The sequence below is a fragment of the Mirounga angustirostris genome, unplaced genomic scaffold, assembly GCF_029215605.1.
Source record: "Mirounga angustirostris isolate CCGP_5_RB_7025 unplaced genomic scaffold, mMirAng1.0.hap1 SCAF_17, whole genome shotgun sequence".
Taxonomy (NCBI): Eukaryota; Metazoa; Chordata; class Mammalia; order Carnivora; family Phocidae; genus Mirounga; species Mirounga angustirostris.
The window spans coordinates 38,975,070-39,000,515 of record NW_026991725.1 but is presented as its reverse complement, the minus strand read 5'-3'; the positions used below and the strand labels follow the sequence as shown (position 1 = coordinate 39,000,515).

The 25,446-nt window shown below is 51.4% G+C and overlaps 2 protein-coding genes across 6 annotated transcripts in view; one reads left to right on the top strand and one right to left on the bottom strand.

The window, feature by feature from the left end:
- The first annotated feature begins 147 nt into the window (after positions 1-147).
- On the top strand, positions 148-15,322 carry GGA3 (golgi associated, gamma adaptin ear containing, ARF binding protein 3). 2 transcript variants are annotated; one of them, XM_045888477.3, is made up of 17 exons: positions 148-287; positions 6,310-6,394; positions 6,519-6,594; positions 7,941-8,039; positions 8,734-8,857; positions 8,940-9,043; positions 9,179-9,259; positions 9,608-9,745; positions 10,293-10,374; positions 10,480-10,596; positions 10,886-11,128; positions 11,498-11,568; positions 11,860-12,173; positions 12,398-12,621; positions 12,912-13,081; positions 13,255-13,365; positions 13,571-15,322. In XM_045888477.3, exons 1-17 carry the CDS (start codon positions 248-250, stop codon positions 13,679-13,681), a joined length of 2,190 nt encoding a protein of 729 aa, XP_045744433.2. In that variant the 5' UTR covers positions 148-247; the 3' UTR covers positions 13,682-15,322. The 2 variants fall into 2 exon arrangements, with proteins under 2 accessions (XP_045744433.2, XP_064438243.1); XM_064582173.1 differs by lacking the exon at positions 9,179-9,259.
- A 420-nt stretch (positions 15,323-15,742) lies between these two features.
- NUP85 (nucleoporin 85) overlaps positions 15,743-25,446 on the bottom strand; it is a 33,858-nt gene continuing 24,154 nt past the window's right edge. For 3 of the 4 annotated variants that reach the window (XM_064582176.1, XM_064582175.1, XM_064582174.1), the window contains 9 exons: positions 19,577-19,660; positions 19,409-19,474; positions 19,052-19,203; positions 18,800-18,841; positions 18,173-18,290; positions 17,969-18,069; positions 16,806-16,957; positions 16,285-16,386; positions 15,743-15,914 (listed from right to left, as the gene is read on the bottom strand). In XM_064582176.1, the coding sequence (XP_064438246.1) occupies positions 15,816-15,914; positions 16,285-16,386; positions 16,806-16,957; positions 17,969-18,069; positions 18,173-18,290; positions 18,800-18,841; positions 19,052-19,203; positions 19,409-19,474; positions 19,577-19,660 (916 nt within the window). In that variant the 3' untranslated portion in view covers positions 15,743-15,815. The remainder of the gene's footprint in view (positions 15,915-16,284; positions 16,387-16,805; positions 16,958-17,968; positions 18,070-18,172; positions 18,291-18,799; positions 18,842-19,051; positions 19,204-19,408; positions 19,475-19,576; positions 19,661-25,446) is intronic. The other variant, XM_045888478.3, reaches the window with a different exon arrangement.

Sequence of the window (25,446 nt, the reverse complement as noted above, 5' to 3'; positions counted from 1 at the left end):
AAAGCTCCGCAGGGTCCTAAATCTGTGCGTCACTCCATTAATCCGGGCGTTAAGAGTCTCTCACTCCGAGGTCCAAAGGCAAGAGTCAAAAGGAAACATTCGGCATCTCATTTTCCGCCGCAGCCTGACGCCACCCTCGGCGGCGGCGCTCTCTCTTCTCAGGCCCCCATGCAGGCCCCGCCCCGACTCGTCTCTCACAGGTTCTCGCGAGGGTTGAGGCCGCTGGGCCGGCCCGGGCGGCTGCAATATGGCGGAGGCGGAAGGGGAAAGCCTGGAGTCCTGGCTGAGTGAGTAGCCGCGGCCGCTTCTGTCTGCCCTAGAGCCCCCCTGCGCCCCTCTCCGCCCCACCCCGCCCTCCTCCGCTCCCAGGGGCCCGCGGCGGCGTCGCCTGGCAGCCGCGCCTGGGCTCGCCCTGGCCGCGAGCATTCCGCGATCACGCCCCTTCCCCAGCAGGGCGCCCGGGCTCCTGACCGGCGCCTCCTCCCACTTCTGCGCGCGGCGGCGTGAGCTCGGGTCCGGCCCGGGCTCCGGGGAGGCGGCAGCCAGGTGCTGCCGCCTGGCATGGCATCGGCGATTTGGGGAGATTGCGGTGGGGCCGCGCGCCGCCGTGACTCCGGGACCCCTGGCCTCAGTCTTAGTCGAAGGGAAAAGCTGCGGATTTGGGCTGAAACTCCGGGAGCGGTGGGTGCCGCTGAGCATACACACACAGCTTCAGAATTGCGGCCGTGTATTTGAGAAGTGTGGCCGCCTCGCGCAGGCAGAATGTTTGAAGTGAGAGGAATCCAAAAAGGGATAAAGAGCAGCTCTACCCTTTTCCTGCAGTGCCCAAGCCTCGGTGATGTCCGTGTTGGGGATACACACACTTGAACATCTTAACGAGTCATTCGTAGGTACCATACTCTGAGCAAAGCAGAGGAGCACAGCCTAGTGCTGTAGTTATAGCGGCCTATTGCTCTAATTGCTAATTTATATTGCTATTAAGGAAACACGGGTTAACCTTGTTAGCGCATAGTATTCTGTTGAAAGGTTAATAAGTTAACTTTCCTGTGGGCTTAGAAGAGGCCCCTGGAGGCCTCTAAGTGAAGGCAGAAATTGGACAGAGTGATAAGACAGGATGCCTAGAGAGTGCCTTGTGCAAGATCTCTTATTTACTGGAGCCTCCAGGCTGTTGGAGGTAATGGCTGTTTCCTCCAATGGCCTGACCTTTCTTTTCTTTTCTTTTTTCTTTTTAAGATTTTGTTTATTCATTGGAGGCACAGAGATAGAGAGAGCACGAGCAGGGGGAGAGGCAGAGGGAGAAGCAGGCTCCCTGCTGAGCCAGGAGCCAGACATGGGGCTCGATCCTAGGACCCTGGGATCATGACCCGAGCCGAAGGCAGATGCTTAACCATCTGAGCCACCCAGGTGCCCCTGGCCTGACCTTTCTTAATAAGAAACCCCCTGCAGGTGGTTGAACCTAGGTTACCTTTGCAAAATTTGCAGTTGCAGGCAGGTCACAAAGTCCTCTGTGTGCAGGGAATTGTTCTTCAGGGAGCTCAGAGTACCCCAAAGACATTCATTTAATTCCTTTATCAAGTATCCTAGCGAAGCAGGTACTACTGTCACAATTTCACAAAAAGAGGACACACTGGCTAATCACACCACTTACCCAGAGCCATCCATCCAGATATAACTACGCTGGAATCGATTTGATTCATAGATATTAATGGGGACATTGGAGTAATTCGACCTAAGCTGAGTTTTTAACTGGCTAGGTTTAGAGTTATATTTTGTTTTTGTTTTTTTAAAGATTTTATTTATTTATTTGAGAGAGAGAAAGAGAGAGCGAGCACATGAGAGGGGGGAGGGTCAGAGGGAGAAGCAGACCCCCTGCCGAGCAAGGAGCCCGATGCGGGACTCGATCCCGGGACTCCAGGCTCATGACCTGAGCCGAAGGCAGTCGCTTAACCAACTGAGCCACCCAGGCACCCTAGAGTTATATTTTGAAATAGGAGAGGGACAGACCTGTTTTTGAGGGAGAGTGGAAATGAGTGGGGCAATGGGATGGTATCTGTAGATAATAGAGCTGAGACTGGCCTTTGATCTTTCCCATTGGTTAGAGTGACATTAGGGGCGGTGTTAAGATTCTTTCCATTCTTTTTTTTTTTTTAAAGATTCCATTCTTCTCCCTTGTTCACCTTCACAGTTCTTATGACTTATTGGTGTGACCTTATCAATCAAATGAACCAGTGTTTGGGGTTTAGCATTGTTTTAGTCTAGGTCCTTGTCACTCCATGGTTTGCCAGAATTATTATAGAAGCCTTTGCTGGGCCCGGTGCCTCAAGTGTCTCCCCACCTCCCCTCCGTCCACTTCTGTGTAATCGGGTCGTTCCATTGCTGCACACCTACTGCCACCTCTTTGTGGCTTCCCAAGAGTCTCCTTGCTGTGCCAGGTCAGGTGTTCTTGTCCCCCCGGCACACACTAATCTCCTTCCCTTTGCTCAACTAAATGCTTTAAGACCCATCCCAGATTCTCCTTGCCCACAGACTGTCTCTTGATGACTTCAGCCTTCTCTGAAGTCCTCTTGTCTCAATCAGTCCATAACAAATACCTACTCTATGAGGTATTATGAAAATTAAGTTCCAGCTGTCTTTGCCTTCAGTTTGATGAAGATGATGCTGGGGTGGATAAAGCATTCTTAAAAAGATACAGGTACAGGGTGAGCGCTGTAAAGTGCTCAAATGCAGACAGTTTCTTTAGGAAATTGGGGGTAAGTGGAATGGAAAGATGATTCTCTCAGTGAGGAGGTGGCAGTCAAGCCAGGCCTTGAATGCCCAGAAGACTGGGGACAATTGGCTAAGAAAACACTAGACAGGGGCGCTCAGGTGGCTCAGTCGTTTATGTGTCTGCCTTCGGCTCGGGTCGTGATCCCAGGGTGCTGGGATCAAGCCCCGCCTTGGGCTCCCTGCTCAGCAGGAAGCCTGCTTCTCCCTCTGGCACTCCCCCTGCTTGTGTTCCCGCTCTTGCTGTGTCTCTGTCAAATAAATAAATAAAATCTTAAAAAACGAAAACTGGACAGTGATGTAAATAGAGCAAACCATGTTTGGGGCATACAGGAACAGGTGTTTGTCTGGTTCAGGCAGGGAGCTCCTGTAGGAGTGTGGTGGGAGAGAAAGCTGGGAAGTTAGAACTGAATTCTGGAAGAGCTTGAATTCCAGCCCAACAAGTTTAAATTTCAACAGTTATCAGGTCCCCGTTCTTACCGTAGCTGGTGAAGTCAGTGTTTTAGGAGGATTAGTATAGGGGTTTTATATAGGATGGCAAGAAGCAGAAGTTCTGGAAGCAGGTGAAGAAGTAAGCAGGTGGGGTGGGGGTAGGGGTAAGAAAGGGAGAGATTTAAAAAGACGTTGAGAAGGAAGGGACCCTGGGTTGCTGGAAGTGGGTGAGAAGGAAGGAGTCAGCAATGGGGGTTCAAATCCAGATGCCTGGGCGTGGGGGCACAGCGAGCTTTTGAATGATGGCACCATTTATAGAAATGGGGAAGTCAGGAAAGAGAAGTAATGAGTTTGTTTTTAAACTCATTTCTGTATCAAATTATATAATTACACTCAAGTTTTTGCTCTGGTTATTTCGCACAAGTTGCATCAGAAGAACATAAGCTCCCCAAGGGTAGGCTCTGAGTCTTGGATTCTTTATGTAGTCCCACCATGGCCTAGCATGCTGTGTACTTCGTTTTCTTTTAGGTATATTATTGATTGAATAGTATCGTACGGTATAGTTCACCTGTGTACTTAATTTCCTGTGGGTGCTTAACAAAGACTTGGTGATAAAGTCTCTTTTAATTCAAGACCCTAGCACTGAAGGCTGACCCTTTTTTTTTTAAGATTATTTATTTATTCATTTATTTGACAGAGAGAGACACAGCGAGAGAGGGAACACAAGCAGGGGGAGTGGGAGAGGGAGAAGCAGGCTTCCCGCCGAGCAGGGAGCCCGATGCGGGGCTCGATCCCAGGTCCCCGGGATCATGACCTGAGCCGAAGGCAGACGCCTAACGACTTGAGCCACCCAGGCGCCCCGAAGGCTGACTCTTGATTTCTTTTCCATCCTGTGTTCTTGCCTCTGCTCATCTCTAAGTCATGTGATACATAGAATCTGTCGTCTGTGAAATGTCTGAGCCGTGTTGGGCTTGGGTAGCCAGGGCTGCTACTGGAAGCATCCCTACTTGACCTTTTGAGGCCCCACCACAGTCAAGGCTAATGATGGAACTAAGCTGAAAATGAGAGGAGGGAATCTAGAGGCACAGACACATAAGAGGATGAGGCTTTCATGAGAGACCTGAAAATAGAAACCTTGAGTCAAGAGTAGAGCCCAGAGCCAGATCTAGAAGGTGGGGCTTACAGGGGAGGCTGTGGTATCACCTCTGTGCCAGGTGATGGAGCATGTTGAGTGGGTGGAAGGTTGTGTGCATCTGCAGGAGGGAGGCAGTGGGCAGATGGAGAGATGGAATCACCTGGAATTATCCCCAGAACTTTCCTCCTGTTCCTGAGGGTGCTTGTGGACTGGAGAGCTGGAGTAGATGCTCAAAACAGGGACTGGGCATTGCTGAAACCAGGCTTTTTGTGCCCATGTGTAGGCAGAGAGCTCCCTGCAGATTTGCAGTAGGAAGTTCTATCAAGATGGGACTCTAGAGAAGTTGAGCACAAGTGAGAAGGAAGTGGGCATATTCCTGGGAGCAGAAGTGCTGTCGGAATTAGGAGAGGCCTGGGGAGAGCACTTTCGGTGAGCGCCCGTTGCTTGAGTGCGTGGGGGGGGGCAGGCGCCTCCATGCTGTCCCCTGAACCTCCTTTTCCGGTTGCGTGCAATACAGGCGAGCGTGTTACTCCTATACCACGAGGTGTGTGACTCTTCTCAAAATAGTAATAGCAATGGGACGGGTATGGCCCCTCAGACCACCCTATTTTTTGTATCCTTCAGCCTCTTGATGTCATGTGAGAACTTTAAGCATCTCAAATGATAGGGATTAGTAACAAAGCTGCGCTAACACCTGAGAAGATATCAGACAACTGATGGGAGAAACACGGGGCTTCTGGAAGGTGACAGCTTGTAGGTCACTGTGGCAATAAATAGCCACTCTTGATAGAATTAATCTTGCTTCCCTCTAGCTTGACATTTTAAAGGGCCTGCTAATTCTTTTTTCAAGATTGAGGACAGACATTTTTCCTTTTCCTCCAAATATGAACCTAGACTGTCAGAATCTTCTTGCACTCGGCGCGGAAACACTGCAGGCCTTCCCTCTGCCTCAGGGTGGCGTCTGCTGACTTCTTGTGCCTCAGAGCCCCGTGGGGGTGGGGAGGATGCTGGGAGCCCTTGTTAGGATTTGTTCATGGAGCTAGTGATTTTTAATGTTAGGAAAAAGGAAGTTAAGAAAACACAGTCACGAGAAATCAGAATTCAGGAACTTCTCCAACACCCCTTGTGTGGAGGGGCTTTTTCAAGCTTCTCTTGCTCTGCTTTTGGCGCTGGGGGAAATCTGCAGGAGCATGGGTATTTAAAAGGGATATACGCCTTCAGCCTACCATTTGTCTTCTGAACTTGAAGCCCTAAATTTAGCAAACAGCTTGAGAGTGCTTTCTGGAAGAGGCAGACTCCCAAGATGTGAATCAGATATGGGAACACGTTTAACCACCCTCAGCGGGGGCCGTCCTCCTTAGCACGGGCTCTGGGGATAACAGGGGAAGGAGGACCCACACCAAAATTTAGGAGCCTTGACATTTAGCACCTGGATTTTAATCCTTCAGTGATCCTCCCCCTCCTGCCCCTTCCTCCCTCCCTCCCCCCCTTCTTACTCTTGCTAAGAAAATAACATTTAAAGCATTAAGAAAAGTTAGGTCTTGAAAAAGTTTTTGAAGGGTATGTAGGAAATAAGTTTTTTAAGTATGTATGTTTTTTTATCAAGTATCACCTGGTTTCAGTTTCTCTAGGAGACACTTCTTGCTCATCGCTATTTGCTTAATAGCTTATTTTTATATAACTAGAGTTATTTATACCTATTGGTTATATTAAACATTTTTACAGGTATCTTTGAAGATTTTTATTGTTTGTGTTTATAAGTATTCTATTGATGGTGGTCTACTCTAAGCTTCACAAGGCTGAGAATTTGTTTTTCTTTCATTTGTGACTTTCAAAATACTAGACTGACCTGTTGACGGTTTATCAGAGAAGAAATTTGGAAACAAACTTAGCTTCACGTCAGTGCCTAAAAATTATTGGAAACCCTTCCATTATGTCCTCCTTTCTAACAATTGTCCTCCACTTTGCTCTGTCCCAAGATAAGGCCACCAATCCTTCCAACCGCCAGGAGGACTGGGAATACATAATTGGCTTCTGTGATCAGATCAACAAAGAGCTTGAAGGGTGAGTCTCAAAGCCACTGGGACAAGCGGGAGAGAGCTGAGCAGAGAAGTCCAAACTGGCCAAGGAGGGCCAGCCACGTAGCCCCAGGGTCAGTGCCTGAAAGCATGGTCTGCTTGTCCCCCAGGCCGCAGATCGCTGTCCGATTGCTGGCCCATAAGATCCAGTCTCCGCAGGAATGGGAGGCGGTCCAGGCCCTGACGGTAGGTTGTTTCACTCTGACTGGCGAATTTTAATGAGCCCAGGCCTTTCCTCACGTGCCCACTGGGTTCTCTGAGGTTTTCAGGCCCACATCCCATGGCAGCTCAAAGTCCTTTGATACTAGAAATGTCCGGAACGTGTTCCGAAAACTGCCCCACAAGTGTGTGTGCCCTTGTGCAAGGCGCCGAGGCTGCAGAGAGGCCCGGAGTGCAGTCCCCGTCGGTCCGGTGGGAGAGGCCGAGTGGCTGAGCGAGGGAGCCGGAGGCCGGGGCCCTGAGCCCAGGCTGGAGCTCTGAGGCGGCTTCTTGAAGAGATGCTGACAGGGCTGTCTTGCCGGTTAAGAGTCGGCCAAGTAAAGAAAAGTGTGGCGAGTATAATTTGTTCTGTAGCTAAAAGTAATGCTAGTTCCTATTCAAGGCATCACACCGACCGGCGGATCTTAGCGTTTATTCAGACTGCGAGGATTCAGAGCGCAGACGTGTCCAGAGGCCTCCCAGGGGTCTCCCCTGACTTCGTCCGGGTCGTGGGAAGGGCGCTCAGGTGGCCCACGTGCACACCTCTGTCGTGTTCACTGCAGAGCGAAGGCCTTAAAACAGTGGTTCTCAGCCGGGGGGTGCTTTTGCTTCCCAGGGGACATTTGGCAGTGTCTGGAGACACTTTCGTGTGTCACGTCGTGGGGTGCTCCTGGCATCTAGCGGGTAGAGGCCAGGGATGTTGTAGACATCTTCTAATGCACAGGACAGGCTTCCACAACAAGGAAGGAGTGGCCCGGGATGTCAGTAGGAGCATGGTTGAAAAACCCAGCTCGACAGAGTCAGAAGCCAAGGGAGGGAACATGGGGGTGGAGCGCTCCTTGGCGTAAACCCCAGGCACCAGGGCCACGGGCAGCACAGAAAACTTAAGGCAGTTTTGTGTGCCCCAGAAGGAAAATCAATGGGAGCAGGAGGAGGGAAAAGATCATGTCGTCAAAAATGAAAACCGTTGAAACATCATCTCCCATCTCCCCACAGTGTGGATCAGCTGGTGGAAAGAGCCCCAGACCCGAGTCAGAGAAACTTTGTACCTCTGAGGGCGGAGGGTTGCAGGCAGGCACCTTCTAGGACAGACACGCACTGTCTTGGTATCTGGGTCTCAGTATTTCTTATTTTAGTTCCTGTTCAGCTTCCCCGGGAGAGCTTTGCAATTCAAGGGACAGGAGGTGTCAGTAATCCTGTTGCCCCGACATTCCCGGGGGCCGTGCACACCGCTTCCTGCGCAGTTCCTTCCTCGGGTGAATCGTCACCGTGACCTGTGTGCAGGCTCCGACCCAGACCACCCGCACTGAGCGCCCCCCTTCATGTGGCTGCAGGTGCTGGAGGCGTGCATGAAGAACTGTGGGAGGAGATTTCATAATGAAGTGGGAAAGTTCCGGTTTTTGAATGAATTAATCAAAGTCGTCTCTCCGAAGGTCAGTTGGGCAGTCTCCGCATTCTAGGAACTGCTCTGTGTTCCTCCCCCTCTCCCGTCTCAGTGGCTTCACGGTGCACCCACCAGCGCCACAGAACTGTTTTTAGACAGCTGTCTGTGTCCTGTCCTTAGGGGCTAGGCCCTGAGGGCTGCAGGGGGGCCAGAGGCCACAGGGACGGGCAGCCCTCTGATGATCTCTGGGCCTGAATGTGAGAGGTGATGCGGCAGCAGGTGGGCGGGGGGGGGGGGGGAGGCTCCTGGGGACAGAGGTCACTTGGGTCTATCTTACGTGGATCTAAGGAGTTAGGCTCAGCTGCTCAGCTTCTGTGGCACGCTGGTGTGGCTTTTAAGCTCTGGGTGCCACTTAAAGCACAGGGAGCCATTTTTCACATCTGAGACATTCTCATTCATTCCTTTGAGAGAAAATGCCATTGTTTCTGGGAGATGGCGCATGGAAACGCAGTGGCAGGCTCCCAGCTCCCTGCCTGACCACGGACTGTACCCCGGAGAGAGCTTTGCCACGGGTGGTTTCCTCCCCTCCCTGCGCCGTGTCCCACACCCCTAACACCGGGTTTGGGGTAGGCCTGAAGACTGGAGCTAACTAGCAACTTCCCATTGCTGTGAAGAGAGCGTTCCCACGGTCTCTGCCTCCGGACGGCAGTTATGAGGTTTTCCCATTTCCTTTTGCCTCTTAGTACCTGGGGGACAGGGTGTCTGAGAAAGTGAAGACCAAGGTTATCGAGCTGCTTTACAGCTGGACGTTGGCCCTGCCAGAAGAAACCAAGATCAAGGATGCTTACCACATGTTGAAGAGACAGGGTATGTGCCTTGCTGTGTGAGGAAGGACATCGAGGTGACCCCAGCGTGAGCCAACGCTCTGCCCCCTTGTGTTCCCTGTCAGGCATCGTGCAGTCTGACCCACTGATCCCTGTGGACAGGACACTGATCCCCTCTCCACCACCTCGTCCCAAGAATCCTGTTTTTGATGATGAGGAGAAATCTAAGGTAAAGCACACCCCAGCCAATAGCATCCTCGGGTGAGGTGGTGGCTCGCTCAGTGCTGCAGGAGCTTTGGGTCCTCTGTGGTCTCCCCAGGTGGGGTGCTACCTTTCCCTTTCCCTTTGGTACCTCCTCTTCCAGCTTTTAGCCAAGTTGTTGAAAAGCAAAAACCCGGATGACCTACAAGAGGCCAACAAGCTCATCAAGTCCATGGTGAAGGAAGTAAGTGGGCCTGGGGCCTTGGGGCGGAGGAACCCGTGACCACAGAGCCAGAGTCCCTTCCCCTGTCCTGAGGCCAGAGAGCAGGAGGCGCACTGGAGCTTCCGGGGAGAATGGATTAGAGGAGCAAGTGTGGACGGGGCCAGTTGAGGCGGGGGGGCGGGCCATTATTTTAAAAGAAAAACTAGATTGGGACTCAGGCCTTACGGCTCCCAAGAACCGCACATCAAAAGGAGCTTCCACTGGGACTAGTGTCTGCCCCTGTTCTCTGGTGCGATCCTTGCTGTGGGGCGTTCGGGGGCAGCGGATGAGCTTAGTTAAGCTTTTTCTCCTTGATCGTCATTGATGTAGGATGAGGCGCGGATCCAGAAGGTGACCAAGCGTCTGCACACTTTAGAGGAGGTTAATAACAACGTAAAGCTGCTCAATGAGATGCTGCTTCATTACAGCAAAGAGGATTCTTCGGAGGCAGATAAAGAGCTCATGAAGGTAGGCGCGTCCCCAGGAGAGCTGGGCTCCAGGAAGGGGAGGCAGCCTTTGCTCAGTACCTGTCCTGAGAGCCAACTCGCCCCACACCTGCTGCTCCTTATTAGTCAGCATAGCGACCAGGTCTGGGGGGGTACCCCCGCTTTACACACGCTAGGGCTTACCTACCCCGGAAGGAAGAGCTGTGTGTACGCCCGAGTCGGGGGGACTCTGCAGACCCACCCTCGGGGCTCACTTCTCTCGGCCCCACCTTCTGCCTCAGGAACGTTTGGGCAGAGACCCGTGTGCCCCTGACGCTGCACCTCAGCCCTTGATCACGCAGACGCTCTGGGTTCTGAGGCATGTGCTGGCCTCGGGGACAGGACGAGACCTACTCCCCTCGTCCTGAGCTGACGTCCTAGGTGCGGTAGCAGGCAGAGGCGTGCTCGGAGCCCCGTTCCGCCGGTGGCCGTGGCACTGGGGGAGCCCCTGACTTTCTGGACGTGGACGCTGAGTTAGATCATTGCAGGGGAACTTGTAGCTCTCACTTTTAGGTCTGGGACTCTTTCAGGAGCTGTTTGATCGGTGTGAGAGTAAGAGGCGGACGTTATTCAAACTAGCCAGTGAGACAGAGGACAACGACAATAGTTTGGGTGAGTCAAAGAGTAGTTGACAAGGATGACCCAGGAATTTGGATTTGGCCGGGGGGTGGGGGGAGTGTCATGGCCAGGAGTCAGAAGTACCTCTTTCTGCTGTAGGGGACATCCTCCAGGCCAGTGACAACCTCTCCCGGGTCATCAACTCTTACAAAACAATTGTTGAAGGACAAGTTATCAATGGTGAAGTAGCCACATCAGCCATGCCAGACGCTGAAGGTAAAATGTTCTAGTTCCCCATTTTGGACCCTTCCAGATCAGCCCCAGGCCCCACCACCAGCCACGAGTGCTTGACCTGCACGTCATCCCACGGGGCCCGAAGGGATTCTAAGCCCTTCCAAGTGCTCCTCCAGCTTCCCAGGGACCAGGAGCCATCGGTAGGGTTTTCTTTGCTTGCTTTTCTTCAGTGTTAGTTAGGCTGGACGATGTACTCAGGGTTCTGCTTCCTGCTGTGCAGCCACTAGAGTGGCCCCTAATCATTCGTGTCGCCTTCCATTCGCCCCTCCAGGAAACCGCTCTAGGAACCAAGGCACTCTCATCGACCTTGCTGAGTTGGACACACCAAGCAGCTCATCCTCAGTGTTGGCCCCAGCCCCTGCCCCACCGTCCTCTGGCATCCCTGTTCTCCCCCCACCCCCCCAGACCTCAGGACCTGGGCGCAGCCACTCATCCAGCCAGGCTGAGGCCCCCCCGGGACCCAGCAGCACAAGCAACGCCCTCTGCTTGCTGGACGAGGAGCTGCTCTGCTTGGGTGCGTCCTGGAGCGAGGCTGTGAAGGGCTTCTCCTGGTAGGGTCAGCAAAGCAGAAGGGCGTGTGGAATGGGGAAGAGGGCCCTGGGGTGCCCCATGTACTTAGCAGGGGTGGGAAAGGGGACTTCGGTATAAAGAGTCCGTTCCGTGCCCTCAGGCTCCCAGGGCAGTGTGCACAAACTCCGGAACGGACATGGTGGACTGAGCGTCTTGTTCTGCCCCCTGTCCCTTTGGAGGCTGCCTGAAAAAACACCTTGTCCCCACCTGTCACCCTTTCGTCAGCGACTTTCGTCATGTGACCCTTCTAGAGTCAGTGGGGCTGCCCAAGGCCAGAGTCCCTTCTCGTCACCATCGTCTTCTCTCTTTTCAGGCCTCACTGACCCAGCGCCCACTGCTCCTCCCAGAGAGTCCGCTGCAAACAGCCAGTGGCCCCTGTTCCAGGTATGGGCATCACTGAAATGTTCGGCCAGTTTCACGGGCTTCCTCTTTCCCAGCTCGTTCTCTACTGCGGTTGGCTGTGGTCTTGGCGGTCCTTACTCGCCCCAGCACTGCCCCAGGTGCGCTCGAGAACACGGATCCCACCCAACGGCAGGCCCGGGGCAGTGAGCTGCTAGTCCAGTGGGGTCCTAGTGGGCCCCCCAGCCAAGAGGGCCAGAGCTGGAGACCTGAAACCCACCAACTACAACAGCTCCTTCCTGCCCTTTGCTCACTCACACTTTCCCCTCCTAACAGAACGAGCAGTCGGACCTGGACTTCTGCAGCCCCAAGCCTGGGAGTGCTGCCTGCAGCCCCTCAGATGGGCCTCTTGTCCCGCCCTCAGCACCCTCTGCAGGCAGCTCCCAGGCCCCGCTGCCTTCTCCCTTCCCAGCTCCCGTGGTTCCAGCCAGTGTTCCTGCACCCAAAGCAGGCTCCTTCTTGTTCCCGACTGGACTGGCCCCGGCCCCAAAGGCTGAGTCCACAGCCCTCGGGTACCATGGCTCAGCTTTGGGCGATAGCACCCTCCACCAGCTGGATGCCCTTGATCATCTTCTTGAAGAGACCAGAGTGTAATGAGTGGGAAATGTGAGGGTGCGGAGGGTTGGGCCTGGGCTTGGCAGAACCGGAGGCAGCTCCGGAGGGCCTGGGGTGTTCCTTTTTGCTCTACTGATGTTAGAATCTGGAAACGGGTGGGGGTGGTAGTAAGAACCAGCCGTGCCATGGAGGACGTGTGGGTTGGCCCCGCAGCATCCCCTGATCTCTGACTTACCTTGTCCTCCTTCCTGCCTCTCAGGACCTCAGGCCTGGTGAAACCCGTCTCTTCCATCTTCTTCCCTGGGGCCACCACCTCCCCTCTGATCCCCACCAGCACCACTGCTAGGCCTCTCCTCCCCTTCTCCCCAGGGCCTGGCAGCCCTCTCTTCCAGCCGCCTGCCTTCCAGTCCCAGGGCAGCCCCATGAAGGGGCCAGAGCTCTCCCTGGCCAGTGTCCACGTCCCCCTGGAATCTATCAAGCCTAGTAGGTGTGGGAAGCTTGGGGTGGGAGGGTGAGGCGGGGCCCACAGCTTGCAGTGATATGGGTAGTGAGGGGTGGGCCCAGGCTGTCCTTGCCCAGGTCCCTAGAGCCAAATGTGACCGGCTTTCCTGCGGTCTCGGCCTCCGCTAGTTGCCACTGTGCAGTCATGGGTGGTCCTGACAGATTCTTTGCCAGCTTCTTTCAGGGAGCCTGCTGGCCACAGGGTCGCCCCGCCCTCCCCTCCGGGCTCTGTGGGGTTTCTCCTTCCACACCCACCTGACCTCTTCCTGCAGGCAGCGCCCTTCCTGTGACAGCCTATGATAAAAATGGCTTCCGCATCCTCTTCCACTTTGCCAAGGAGTGTCCACCTGGACGGCCTGACGTGCTGGTGGTGGTGGTATCCATGCTGAATACGGCTCCCTTGCCTATCAAGAGCATCGTGCTGCAGGCCGCAGTGCCGAAGGTACCCCTGGCTTCCTGAGGCCTCTGGAGGCAGAGGGTACCTCCTCTTGAGCCCCACTGTGTTGAGGGACCCCGAGGCCAGCAGGCAGCAGCATGTGTCCATCGTGATTCTAGTGGGCTTCCGCTCAGGGGCACCTGCCATCTCTCTTCAAAGGAGCTTCTCTTTCTCTTCAGTCGATGAAGGTGAAGTTACAGCCACCCTCTGGGACAGAGCTGTCTCCATTTAGCCCCGTCCAGCCGCCCGCAGCCATCACCCAGGTCATGCTGCTGGCCAACCCGCTGAAGGTGAGCGAGCACCGGGCTCCGAGCTGAGGCCCCGGCCGCCCCCAATCAGGCCCCTCGGCCTCCCCGCCGGAGGTGCCATGGTCCTGCAGCACTTGCAGCGTCCCTTCCCTGCTGGGGTTGAGTGGCTGAATGCGGACGGGGTGGTGGTAGTGGCACGGAAAGGGCCCCAAGGCCACACCTTAATACGCTGCCCCCTCCGTCACAGGAGAAGGCAAGGCTTCGGTATAGGCTGACCTTTGCCCTGGGAGAGCAGCTGAGCACAGAGGTGGGCGAGGTGGACCAGTTCCCTCCCGTGGAGCAGTGGGGTAACCTATGACCCCAGAGGACTCCGTGTCACCACACTGAAGCCCAGGCAGGCTGCCACAAGACAGGAGGGCTCCCTGGTCCAGTCATCCTCCACGTCCTGACTGCAGTGCTTGGAGCTTGGATATGGAACGGGCTGTGGGCATCGCTGCTGGGAGCCGAGCTCTGCTGTGATGCGCTCTCCCTTGGCCCCCTAAAAGGACCTGATTTTTGTCTACCTGTGTGACTTGAACTGGCCATGTACTGTCAGGGGTGGGGAGTGGCCCCAGACTCTGCACTATGGCCCTGGGAACATGGACCCAAGGCGGGAGCAGGCTTTTCCCCTCATGCTGGCATTCTGATGCCATGGGGGGGGAGGTCTCTAAAGAGACTTGGGACTCGCCCTCAAGGACCACATCCTCACACCCCTGGAGGCCTCAGCCCCCCATCACTACTCTCTGCTTCCCCTGCTGGCAGGCTCCTGCTCCCACCTCCAGGGAGGTAGGCAAAGCCCAGGGCTCCTGAACAGCCCTGGGCATTGAGTAAGTCTGTGTACTGCTCAATCTCCAACTCTGCCTTCCGTGGGCAGCAGCATCCTGGAACGGCCGCTGGGTGAGGAGTTGCGTGCTTGTCTCTGGTGGTGGCAGCCTGTGTCCTATGGACATCTCAGCAGGATGGGGAACTAGCCTGTTAGAAACAGAACTTGGCCTTGTGGCAGTCAAAACCAGGGATATGAAAGAAAATGGAAGAGAACCATTATTTTCCCTTCTCTGGAAGCAGGTACTCGTAGCTTTCTGGGGAAAGTGTGCCTCCTGCCTTGGGAACAGGCCATCCTACTCACTACCTCTTGCTTGGCATGAAATAAACTGCTCTTCTGCCCTTCGAGTCTCTGAAGGGGAGAACAACTCCCATCACCCTTTGCGTCCTCCTGCTTGGGCCTCCCCCTCTTCCCACAAGGTGGCCTGTGGTGTGGCGTATGTTCGGGAACTGGAGGCCTCAGCGTCAGGCAGATTGCACTAGACTTCTAGCCTTACCTGCTGCCCAGGAACCTTGACTATCCCCAGCTGCTGAGGGGCACGGCCAGTGAGACACGGGGTCTGGAGGTGGTGAGATTAGGGGCCATGCCTGAATCGAGTCACCAGACCCTATTGCTTCGACAGTGCTCAGCTCCAAAAAGCTTGTCCCAGTTGCTCCATCCACCAGGTACAACTGGGCCAGGGACTCTAGGCCTCACAGGGCACCAGGCAAGTGAGAATCACCAGCTGAGGAAAGGGCACACGGCTCACCTCAGCTGGATGGCACTGAGCCACCTCTGGCGAAAGGTGGCACAGACCACACTCCCTAATCCCTCCCCGCACTTCGCCAGGTTTCCTTACTCTAGCCCTTCCCCCTCCATCTCGAGCAAGCAGGTTTCACTGCTTCATTAGGTCAACAGTGAATCAGTTTCACTACTTAGGAAGAAATCCAAGAGCTTTCCAGAGACCGGCTGCTTGCAGCCCTGGGAAGGTTTGTGGGATTACTATATGGAAATACACCTTTATAATAAGCTTTAGACATTAAAATTATCTGAGTGTTACTACTGAGGTCACTGCTTTGTGACAAATGGCTGTATGCGGTATACCAACTCTGCTGCCCTTGTTTTGCTGCATGTTAAATAAAATCATTTCTGCCCTACTTGGAATCCTAATACAGACACCATCCACCCCACTGTGGGCAAAGTGCCACTTACAAATTCCAAATGTAGACAGATACCCTGGCATCACCTGAGGTTTTTGTTGATGAAAGTACAGGTTCCTGGACCTTTCCCTTTTCTAAAGGAAAAAACGGATAAATGTTCCAGTTGATTCTAAAGGCTAGATTTCAGAAGCATACGTAAACCACTGACCACTCTTGTTTGCATTTCTAATGGGAAGGAGGGCACTGCACTCACCATCCTAACTTCTAGGAGTGGCTTTTTCTCTTGGGAGACAGGGAAACCAGTCCCATCCAAGGAAAACATAACAAGCACGTTCTCAATTTCTACCACCTCAAGTTCACAGGAGAAGCAGGGAAAACTCTCTAGCTGGACTCTAAGAACTTGCCTTCTATTTGGGGGGGAAAATTTATTTTCAGAAATATATAAACATTGCCATACAAAGGTGCCACCCTGAAGCAGCTCTCGGCTGGTCTCAGGAGCCTTCCAATGAGCCTTCTTTTATAATGGCCCGGCCAAGATTTCGTGCAAGAGCAAGTCTCAGCATTTCCAACTTGGTGTTCTCAACATCCTCCTAAAAGCAAAGAGAGCCAGCATGAGGTACAGCAGGAAGTGTTCCTTCTTTAAAGCTCTGCAAGGCTCTATCTGACCCAAAGGCAGACCGAAGGCATTTAACATTTAGTAGTAGCTTCCAGCAAGTTGATACGAGAACCGCATGCAAAGGCCCACTGCGACCAAGTGCCAGAAAAGTAGAGATCAGAACACCTAGAACCGCCCAGCTTCATCCTAAAAGAAGTTGGGTGTGTCAATTACAGGTTAAGAAGTAACTCAAGAAGCATTAAGTTTGTAAGGGGCCAGCGTTTCTGGAGGGAAGCAGGGGAGTCCAAGATAGGAGCCTTTTCTCATCGCCATTATGGAATCAACAATCTGAAAGCTAAAATAACCTGGAGTCGCTGAACGCCAGGCTCTCTCCACACTGGCCTTCTTGAGGCGAAGTCCTCTAGACATCTCATCAACTCATATGTTTGCTCTGCTGAAAAAACCACCTAGGAGAGAGAGGAGAGGCTGCTTTGCTTAGCTGCTCCCCAGCCAAGGGCTGCACTGGTTCGGACATGCGCCCAGGTTCAGAGCTGGCCTTCCGTATGTGCCCTCTGAAGGAGTGGGCTCTGTATATGCAACCCTGGGAGGCCAGAGAGCCCCTGTGCTCATTCCCAGCCCGTCTCGTCAGGGGCCCAGGCTGAATACTGTCCGCAGACAGCTGCCTCCTTTCAAATTAAGTAGCTTTTCTTGTGTAGATACTGAATTTCCAGAGTGGGCATTATGGGGGAATCCACACATACGTGCAGGGCCTGCAGGGCCCTACTTGGGAGATGACTTATGGATGTGCATCTACAACAGCTACGGAATGAAGCACAGTCAGGGACTACAAAACAGAGATGAAAATCATTCTGAATTCAAACTGTACCTCTTTCTCTTCCAAAAGGGGCAGGGCGTCTATTAGTAGTATTACCCAGAAAGACCGCGGGGCAATCTGGGAAGTCATCAGTGACAGGAGAAGAGAAGCTGCATCAGTAAGACGCTTCTCCCCGTAAAATCGGTGGAACTCGCGGTATTTTCCTATTGAGAAACAGAGCACTAGGTCACCTCTGGCCCGAAACAAGACAAGAGACACCCCAGACCAGCCACTCCAAAGCAGGGAGATTCTTCCAGAACTGTCTCCAAACTCAGGGACCAATGAGACCAACAGGGTTGAAAAAAACACATTTTGAAGGGGTTCCAAAGAGCCAAACCTGGGAGAATGTAACTATCAAACCAAACAAGAGATCTGGACTGTAACAGACTGAAGAACCCATAAGTCTCAATCTGATCATGAGGACACAGGAGATAAACCCAAACTGACGACATTCTGTAAGAGAGCATTCTGTAAGCGGCGCCTGGGTGGCTCGGTCAGTTACACATCTGCCTTCGGCTCAGGTCATGATCCCAGGGTCCTGGGATCGAGCCCCACATCGGGCGCTCTGCTCAGCGGGGAGCCTACTTCTCCCTCTTCCCCCGCTTGTGCGCGCTGTCAAATAAAATCTTAAAAAAAAAAAAAAAGTCAAGGTGCACAAGCACCGAGAGAGACAGAGGCACTAAAGAGACAGGAAAACTGAATCTGTGAGTGTGGACACGATAAAAGACACCACTGGGACAGCTGATGCAACCAGAACATGGACTGCAGATCTGATGAGAGTAGTACATTCGGAGGCTGGGTCTCTAAGATGATCTTCTTGTTCTTAGGAAACACATGCTCAAGTATTTATGAAGAAAGGGGAACAAAGTCTCCAACTTACTTTCAGATTTTTCCCCAAAAACCTGACAGAATAATAAACGAGGCAAAATAAAAATGGTAAATTTGGAGAAAGTGTACATGGGAGTTCCTTAGTCCTTATACTGCTTTTGCACCTTTCTCTTAAGTTTGAAATTACTGGGAAATGTTAGAAAATATGCTTTGCAGAGTCTGGCACACATGGTTCTAGGAGTTTGGGCTCAACAGGAGGGAACACTGGAGAAGCCTCGATCAGTCCGTCCCATCTGCACAACCCACCACTATGCCAAAGGTCTGGGGCTGAGAGCCCAGAGACTCACCCAAGAAGGTCAGTCGATCACTGAGCATCATGGCTGGCCCTAGGTTGTCAATGAGATCCAGATCAGAAAAGGAGCCTCGCTCACAGTAATCCTTGAGGAACCTGCAAGGCCAGGCCCAGAGGTCTGAGCAGGGGTCCCGGACTCCTTCCTCAGCCTCCCAACTTCCTAGCCAGTCCCCAGAAAGCCAGGAGCAGTCGAACCCACCTGTCTGACACCAGCGTGGCAAAGGCAGCATCTTTGGCTCGGATGCTCCAAGACAGCGCAGAGCCCAGGCGATTGTTGCGGACAGCTTTCATGGCTAAGATCTTACAAATGCTGCGAACTTGGCAGGGAAAAAGAGAAAAGGCGAACTTTTCACTCTTCCAGTCAGGCCGTTTCTGAACTCTGCCAGAGAGGAGCAGGCTTCCCACCTCCCCTGAGCTTTCTGCAGCCTCTCCACAGGCTCCAAATACGACTTGGCTGGCAACACCGGGGACTTTGGGGTTTACGGATTGTCTCCTGGCTCTATTACACCAGGACCCACCCTGACAGGATTGGCTTTGTGGCTGGGTTTGATTTCAGGGACGGCAAAAAGATTTTATTGCTCCCCAGATCGGCTTCTTCATTATCTGTCCAGGTGCCAAAAAACATCCTTTGGGTCTTGAATTGCCCTATGCTTTCAGAGATGGTCATAAGCAAGCAACTGACTCTGGACAGAACAACTTAGGTTTTTATCACTCAACAGTGAAGGGAGAAAGGGCAAATATCACTGCTTTCTTTCTGTGCTCTCCCTGAGCTGCCTCTGGTCCTGCTTCCCCACTGAGCCAGCCTTAGCTAGCAACAGCAACCCACCTGGCAGAAGTAAATTCCAAGCTGACCCCAGTCCTGACCTTCCTAGAGTAAGTAGAAGAGAGGACGTGGGTCAGGGTCTTTTTTGGAGGCAGTGCGCTCCACGGCTTCTAAGTCCTGATGGATCCCTAGCTGTTTGTCCTTCCTCAAGAATTTTCCTGTTTGGGCTTATCTCTTGGGACCCGCTGCCCGGCCTCTCTCCAGTCCGGCTGACGCAGCGTGAGCAGGAAGTATGCCGGGGGAGGGCGGGCTCACCTTGCTCAGTCATCTGCCGCTGCTCACAGATCCGCAGCACTTTAAGGGCTTTCTGCTCAGTGCTCAGGGGGATCCGCTCAATGTGCAGCTCCAAGGAAACTCGGCCCAGCTCAGGGCAGTAGTCAAAGTAATCCACTCCCAGCTGCCACAGGCTGCAACCGTCCAAGGACAGACAGAGGAGAGTCTGGTGAGCCCACGTGCTGCCCTGCAGCTTGGGGCCTGGTACCACGATGGCCCCTCCCCTAGACCCCTGTAGCCCTCAGGGATCCAGACAAGCAAGAACATAATCCAAGATCAGGGGTACTTGCATGCTGAAAAACACCGTGCCGCCGCCTCACACCCTTGGGGCCTTCCTACCTGTGATGAGCAAACAGTCCCGAGGCATATTCCAACAGGAGGAACTCTCTCATGTTAGATCCGAAGCTGGAATAGAACATAAGAGGAGACCAAAACCCCTGGCCTGCTCCATTCGGGGCCCTCCCGCAGCCCCGCCCCTGACAGCTGGCACGGCTGCCACACACTTACTAGAGGTTGTGCGACTGGAGGAGCTTGCAGTGATCCAGCAGGTCTGTCAGATGGGCCACAAACCACCAGTTGCTTAGAGCAATGCTGTGGGTTCAAATGCCAGGGCAAGGAGGAGAGTCAGGGTGACACTGTGGTCCATGTGAACAGGGACCCTGCATATCCTTTGCATAAAAGGATGGGAAGGACAGTGACAAGTGAAAATCTGTCTGGAAGCACATAGTGAGAAGTTTCTCTGTGCTACGTGGGGACTGACAGTGGATACCCAGGATGGTCAACCCTCAAAGTGGCAGCCAACGATCTAGATCTCTGGAGAATGTCACAGTGAAAATAAAATTCAGGGATCCAATCAGATGCAGAAGATGTGGATACCGAATAATGTATAAGAAAAAGAATAAAAAGAAACAGACTTATAAACACAAAGAACAAACTGGTGGTTGCCAAAGGGGAGGGAGGTGGGGGGATGGGATGAGAGAACTAAGTGAAGAGGTACAAACTTCCAGTTATAAAATGAGTAGATCATGGGGATGAAAAGTATAGCATAGGGAATATAGTCAATAATATAATTTTATGTGGAACACATGGTAACTGCACTGCCGGTGGTGAGCATTTTGTAATGTACATAATTATCAAATGTTGGAAACCTGAAACTAACACATCAACTATACAGCAATTAAAAAAAGAAAAAGACTAAAAGATAGGTGGTTTCTGATGCCTGATGAAACATGGAATTCAGGGGCGCCTGGTGGCTCAGTTAAGCGTCTGCCTTTGGCTCAGGTCACAATCCCGGGATCCTGGGATCAAGACCCACGTCGGGCTCCCTCTCTCACTATCTCTCTCTCTCTCAAATAAATAAAATTAAAAAAACCAAAAAATGGAATTCAGAGGAATATCTTTATTTGCATCCGGCTTCACTATTAATGTTTCTCTGTTGTACAGCTTTTGATTAGTATACTTACTTTACGAATATGACTATATACATAGAACAATTAAAAACCATCTTTTGTTTAGGTTTCTATGAGTACTTTGTATAAAGAAATCTTTGTTAAATTACAAGATTTAGGGGTGCCTGGGTGGCTCAGTCATTAAGCGTCTGCCTTAGGCTCAGGTCATGATCCCAGGATCCTGGGATCAAGCCCCACATCGGGCTTCCTGCTTTCTCCCTCTCCCACTCCCCCTGCTTGTGTTCCCTCTCTCGCTGTGCCTCTCTCTGTCAAATAAATAAATCTTCAAAAAAAAAAATTACAAGATTTATAATATTACTGTATATATAATCTGACCACAATGAAGATTAAGTCCTCCCCCAAACCATATTTTTAACCAAAACCTAGAATCTGAAAACAAAACAAAACAAAACAAAAAACACCTAGAATCTGGAGCACCTGGGTGGCACAGTCCATTAAGCATCTACCTTTGGCTCAGGTCATGATCTCAGGGCCCTGGGATCAAGCCCCATGTAGGGCTCCCTGCTCTGCAGGGAGTTAGCTTCTCCTTCTCCCTCTGCCTACCCTTCCCCCTGCTTGTGCTCTTCTTTCTATGTCAAATGGATGAATAAAATCTTAAAAACAAAACAAAACATGCGGCGCCTGGGTGGCTCAGCTGGTTAAGTAACTGCCTTTGGCTCAAGTCACGATTCTGGGATTGGGCCACGCATCGGGCTCCCTCTCCCTCTGCTGCTCCCCCTGCCTGTATTCTCTCTCTGTCAAATAAATAAAATCTTAAAAAACAAAAAAAATCTTCTGGGGCCCTGTTAAAAAAAAAAAAATGAAGTAGAGTTTCTAGGGCCCTTAGTGTCTAATTCCTTGGAAATCACTATTTTACATCATCTAGTTGTATGTAAGCTCCCTAGCATCGTTTTGTACAAAGTATGCCAATGCACTTCTTGTCAGCGTGCATACATCATTTCCGAGTATCCATTTGTTACTTGGCATAGACCTGTTTGAATATAATGCTTGACTATTTTTTTTAAAGATTTATTTGAGAGAGAGAAAGAGAGCATGAGAATACAGAGTGAGGGGGGCAGGGTAAGAGGGAGAAAATCTCAAGCAGACTCCCTGCTGAGCACAGAACCCGATGTGGGGCTTGATCTCACAACCCCGAAATCACAGCCTGAGCCGAAACCAAGAGTCAGACACCTAACCGACTGTGCCACCCAGGTGCCCCAATATTTGACTATTTTTTTAAATCTCGGGTAAGGGAAATTTTAATGATTGCTTTCTGTAACAAAATTAAGCACAAGTAAAGTAGAAGCAGACTGTCAAGGCAGGTAGTTTTGAGGTGTAGTTGTGCATTAAGGTAAGAAATTCTGCTTTCATGATATAAAAAGAATAGGGATTGGTTTACACTGAATTACAGGACAAATGTTTAAAACTTCTGCCTTAAAAAATAAATAAATAAATAAATAAATAAATAAAACTTCTGCCTTGGGGCACCTGGGTGGCTCAGTCTTTAGGCGTCTGCCTTTGGCTCGGGTCATGATCCAGGGTCCTGTGATCGAGCCCAGCATCGGGCTCCCTGCTCAGTGGGAAGCCTGCTTCTCCCTCTCCCACTCCCCCTGCTTGTGTTCCCTCTCACTGTGTCTCTGTCAAATAAATAAATAAAATCTTAAAAAAAAATTTTAGTAAAACTTCTGCCTTGTTCTTAGGGCTATGGATCCTCAGATACTCCATCTGTTCCAGGATTCCACCATTAGGGAATGTCCTTGTTGGCCTTCTAACATTCACTTTCAAGATTAGCTTTTTCAAACTTTTTTTTTTTTTTTTTTAAGATTTTATTTATTTGACAGAGAGAGACACAGCAACAGAGGGAACACAAGCAGGGGTAGAGGGAGAAGCAGGCTTCCCACTGAGCAGGGAGCCCGAGGCGGGGCTCGATCCCAGGACCCTGGGATCATGACCTGAGCTGAAGGCAGATGCCCAACGACTGAGCCATCCAGGCACCCCTTTTTCAAACTTTATTAATAACTGTGTATATCTATGACATTCAAAAAATTACGTATACTGGGGTGCCTGTCTGGCTCAATTGGTAGACCATGTGACTCTTTATCTCAGAGCCATGAGTTCAAGCCCTGTATTAGGCACAAAGATTACTTAAAAGAAAACTGGGGCACCTGGGTGGCTCAGTCGGTTAGGTGCCTGACTCTTGATTTCAGCTCAGATCATGATCTTAGGGTCCTGGGATCGAGCTCAGAGTCGGGCTCCCTGCTCAGTGGGGAGTCTGCCACTCCCCCTGCTTGTGTTCTCTCTCTCGCTCACTCTCTCAAATAATCTTTAAAAATAAAAAAATAGGGGCGCCTGGGTGGCTCAGTCGTTAAGCGTCTGACTTCGTCTTGGGTCATGATCCCAGGGTCCTGGGATCGAGCCCCACATCGGGCTCTCTGCTCAGCGGGGAGCCTGCTTCTCCCTCTCCCCCTGCTTGTGTTCCCTCTCTCGCTGTGTTTCTGTCAAATAAATAAAATCTTTAAAAAATTTTAAAATAAAAATAAAATAAAAAAATATATTATTTCTGCTGATTTTCAAAAACACCTGTATTTCTACATCCTCGAATACTAAGAGTTCTGTAAATTCACTATGTGCTACACAAAGTCGATCATGCTCAAGTTTTTAAGATTTATTTATTTATTTGAGAGAGAGAGAGAGACAGTGAGAGCAGGAACACAAGCAGGGGGAGTGGGAGAGGGAGAAGCAGGCCTCCTGAAGAGCAGCGAGCCCGACGTGGGGCTTGATCCCAGGACCCTGGGATCACAACCCGAGCCGAAGGCAGACCCCCAACGACTGAGCCACCTAGGCGCCCCTCAGGTTTTTAAAGATACTTTGTTGGTCCAGGTTTTCCTTTAGCTATGGCTTTCCTAATTTTGCAGTTCTGCTGTGTTACTTCCTGACCTTAGTCCCTATAAATAGGATATCTCTTTATGGCAGCCCCCTAAACAAACCCCAACTCACTGGATACTGTTGTTGCTCTTAATTATTCTAATTTCATCATAGGTCTTTGTGTATCAGTAATTCAATGGAATATTGTCATTTGGTTACCTAGACAGTGTTTTGTTTTGTTTTAAAGATTCTTTTTGAGGGGCGCCTGGGTGGCTCCATCGGTTAAGCGTCTGCCTTCAGCTCAGGTCTTAATTCCGGGGTCCTGGGATCAAGTCCCACATCGGGCTCCCTGCTCGCTGGGGAACCTGCTTCTCCCTCTCCTCCCCACTCGTGTGCTCTCTCTTGCTATCACTGTCTCTCAAATAAATAAAAATCTTAAAAAAAAAAAAAAAAGGATTTTATTTGAGAGAGTGAGCACAAGCAGGGGGGAGGGGGAGAGGGAGAGGGAGAAGCAGACTCCCCACTGAGCAGGGAGCCTGATGTGGGACTCAATCCCAGGGTCCTGGGATCATGACCAACTAGACAGTGGTTTAACAAAAAAGGTACTACAAATGGTCCTTGAGATCACAGTTTCAGTCAGTCCCTACCTCTCTATCCCCTTCATCTAAAAAATGTAAGTAATTTTATCTTTTGCCTACCTGGACTGTTTTATTTTTTATTTATTTATTTATTAAGATTTTATTCATCCATTTGACAGAGAAAGAGAGCACACAAGCAGGCAGTGGCACGCAGACGGAGAGAGAAGCAGGCTCCCTGCTGAGCAGACAGAGCCCAACATGGGGCTCGATCCCAGGCGTTGAGCCACCCAGGAGCTGCTGCACTATTTTAAAAAGAAAATGAGAAAATGGATATAAAATTTGCTTTAAAAAGATTCCTTTAGGGCGCCTGGGTGGCTCAGTTGGTTAAGCGACTGCCTTCGGCTCAGGTCATGATCCTGGAGTCCCTGGATCGAGTCCCGCATCGGGCTCCCTGCTCGGCAGGGAGTCTGCTTCTCCCTCTGACCCTCCCGACCCTCCCCCCTCTCATGTGCTCTCTCTCTCAGTCTCTCTCTCTCAAATAAATAAATAAATAAAACCTTTAAAAAAAAAAAAAAAAGATTCCTTTAGGGGCACCTGGGTGGCTCAGTCGGTTAAGCGTCTACCTTCGGCTCAGGTCATGATCCCGGGGTCCTGAAATCAAGCCCCATATCGGGCTCCCTACAAAGAGGGAAGTCTGCTTCTCCCTCTTCCACTGCCCCTCCCAACTTGTGCTCCCACCACTTGTGCTCTCTCAGATAAATAAAATCTTCAAAAAAAGATTCCTTTGGGGGCGCCTGGGTGGCTCAGTCGTTAAGCGTCTGCCTTCGGCTCAGGTCATGATCCCAGGGTCCTGGGATCGAGCCCTGCATTGGGCTCCCTGCTCGGCCAGAAGCCTGCTTCTCCCTCTCCCACTCCCTCTGCTTGTGTTCCCTCTCTAGCTGTCTCTCTCTCTCTCTGTGTCAAATAAATAAATAAAATCTTAAAAAAAGATTCCTTTGAATAGCACTCTATAAATATAAAAATCAGTAAATCTGAGATTGAGGTTAACATATAACTAATCCCCTACTAAACTGCTTACTGAGCACCATGGACCTGCTTTAGCAGCACTGCAAATTGGTTCAAATCCAGTTCTGCTACTCAGTGACTGGTCAGTTACCGTTTTAACTTTAGCTTCATTGCCAAAGTGGAGGAATTAAAATGGCCAGTACCGTGTTTTGAGACTCTGAAGCCATCTTTGGAAACTGAAGTTATGAAAAATTCAAAAATAACAGATAAGTGGCGCCTGGGTGGCTCACTCGGTTGAGTGTCGGCCTTCAGCTCTGGTGGTGATCCCAGGATCCCGGGATGGAGCCCCACATGGGGCTCTCTGCTCGGTGGAGAGCCTGCTTCTCCCTCTCTCTCTGCCTGCTGCTCTGCCTGCTTGTGCGCTCTCTCTTCAATAGATAAATAAAATCTTAAAAAAAAAAAGTAACAGATAAAATCAAAA

What these genes read in the sequence shown, in the direction of transcription:
- GGA3 (XM_045888477.3), top strand. Translation starts at nt 248, where the DNA reads ATGGCGGAGGCGGAAGGGGAAAGCCTGGAGTCCTGGCTGA. An exon ending in ATGATGAGGAGAAATCTAAG is followed by an intron (nt 9,044 to 9,178) that starts GTAAAGCACACC and finishes CTCCTCTTCCAG; the next exon opens with CTTTTAGCCAAGTTGTTGAA. An exon ending in CCTGGAATCTATCAAGCCTA is followed by an intron (nt 12,622 to 12,911) that starts GTAGGTGTGGGA and finishes CTCTTCCTGCAG; the next exon opens with GCAGCGCCCTTCCTGTGACA.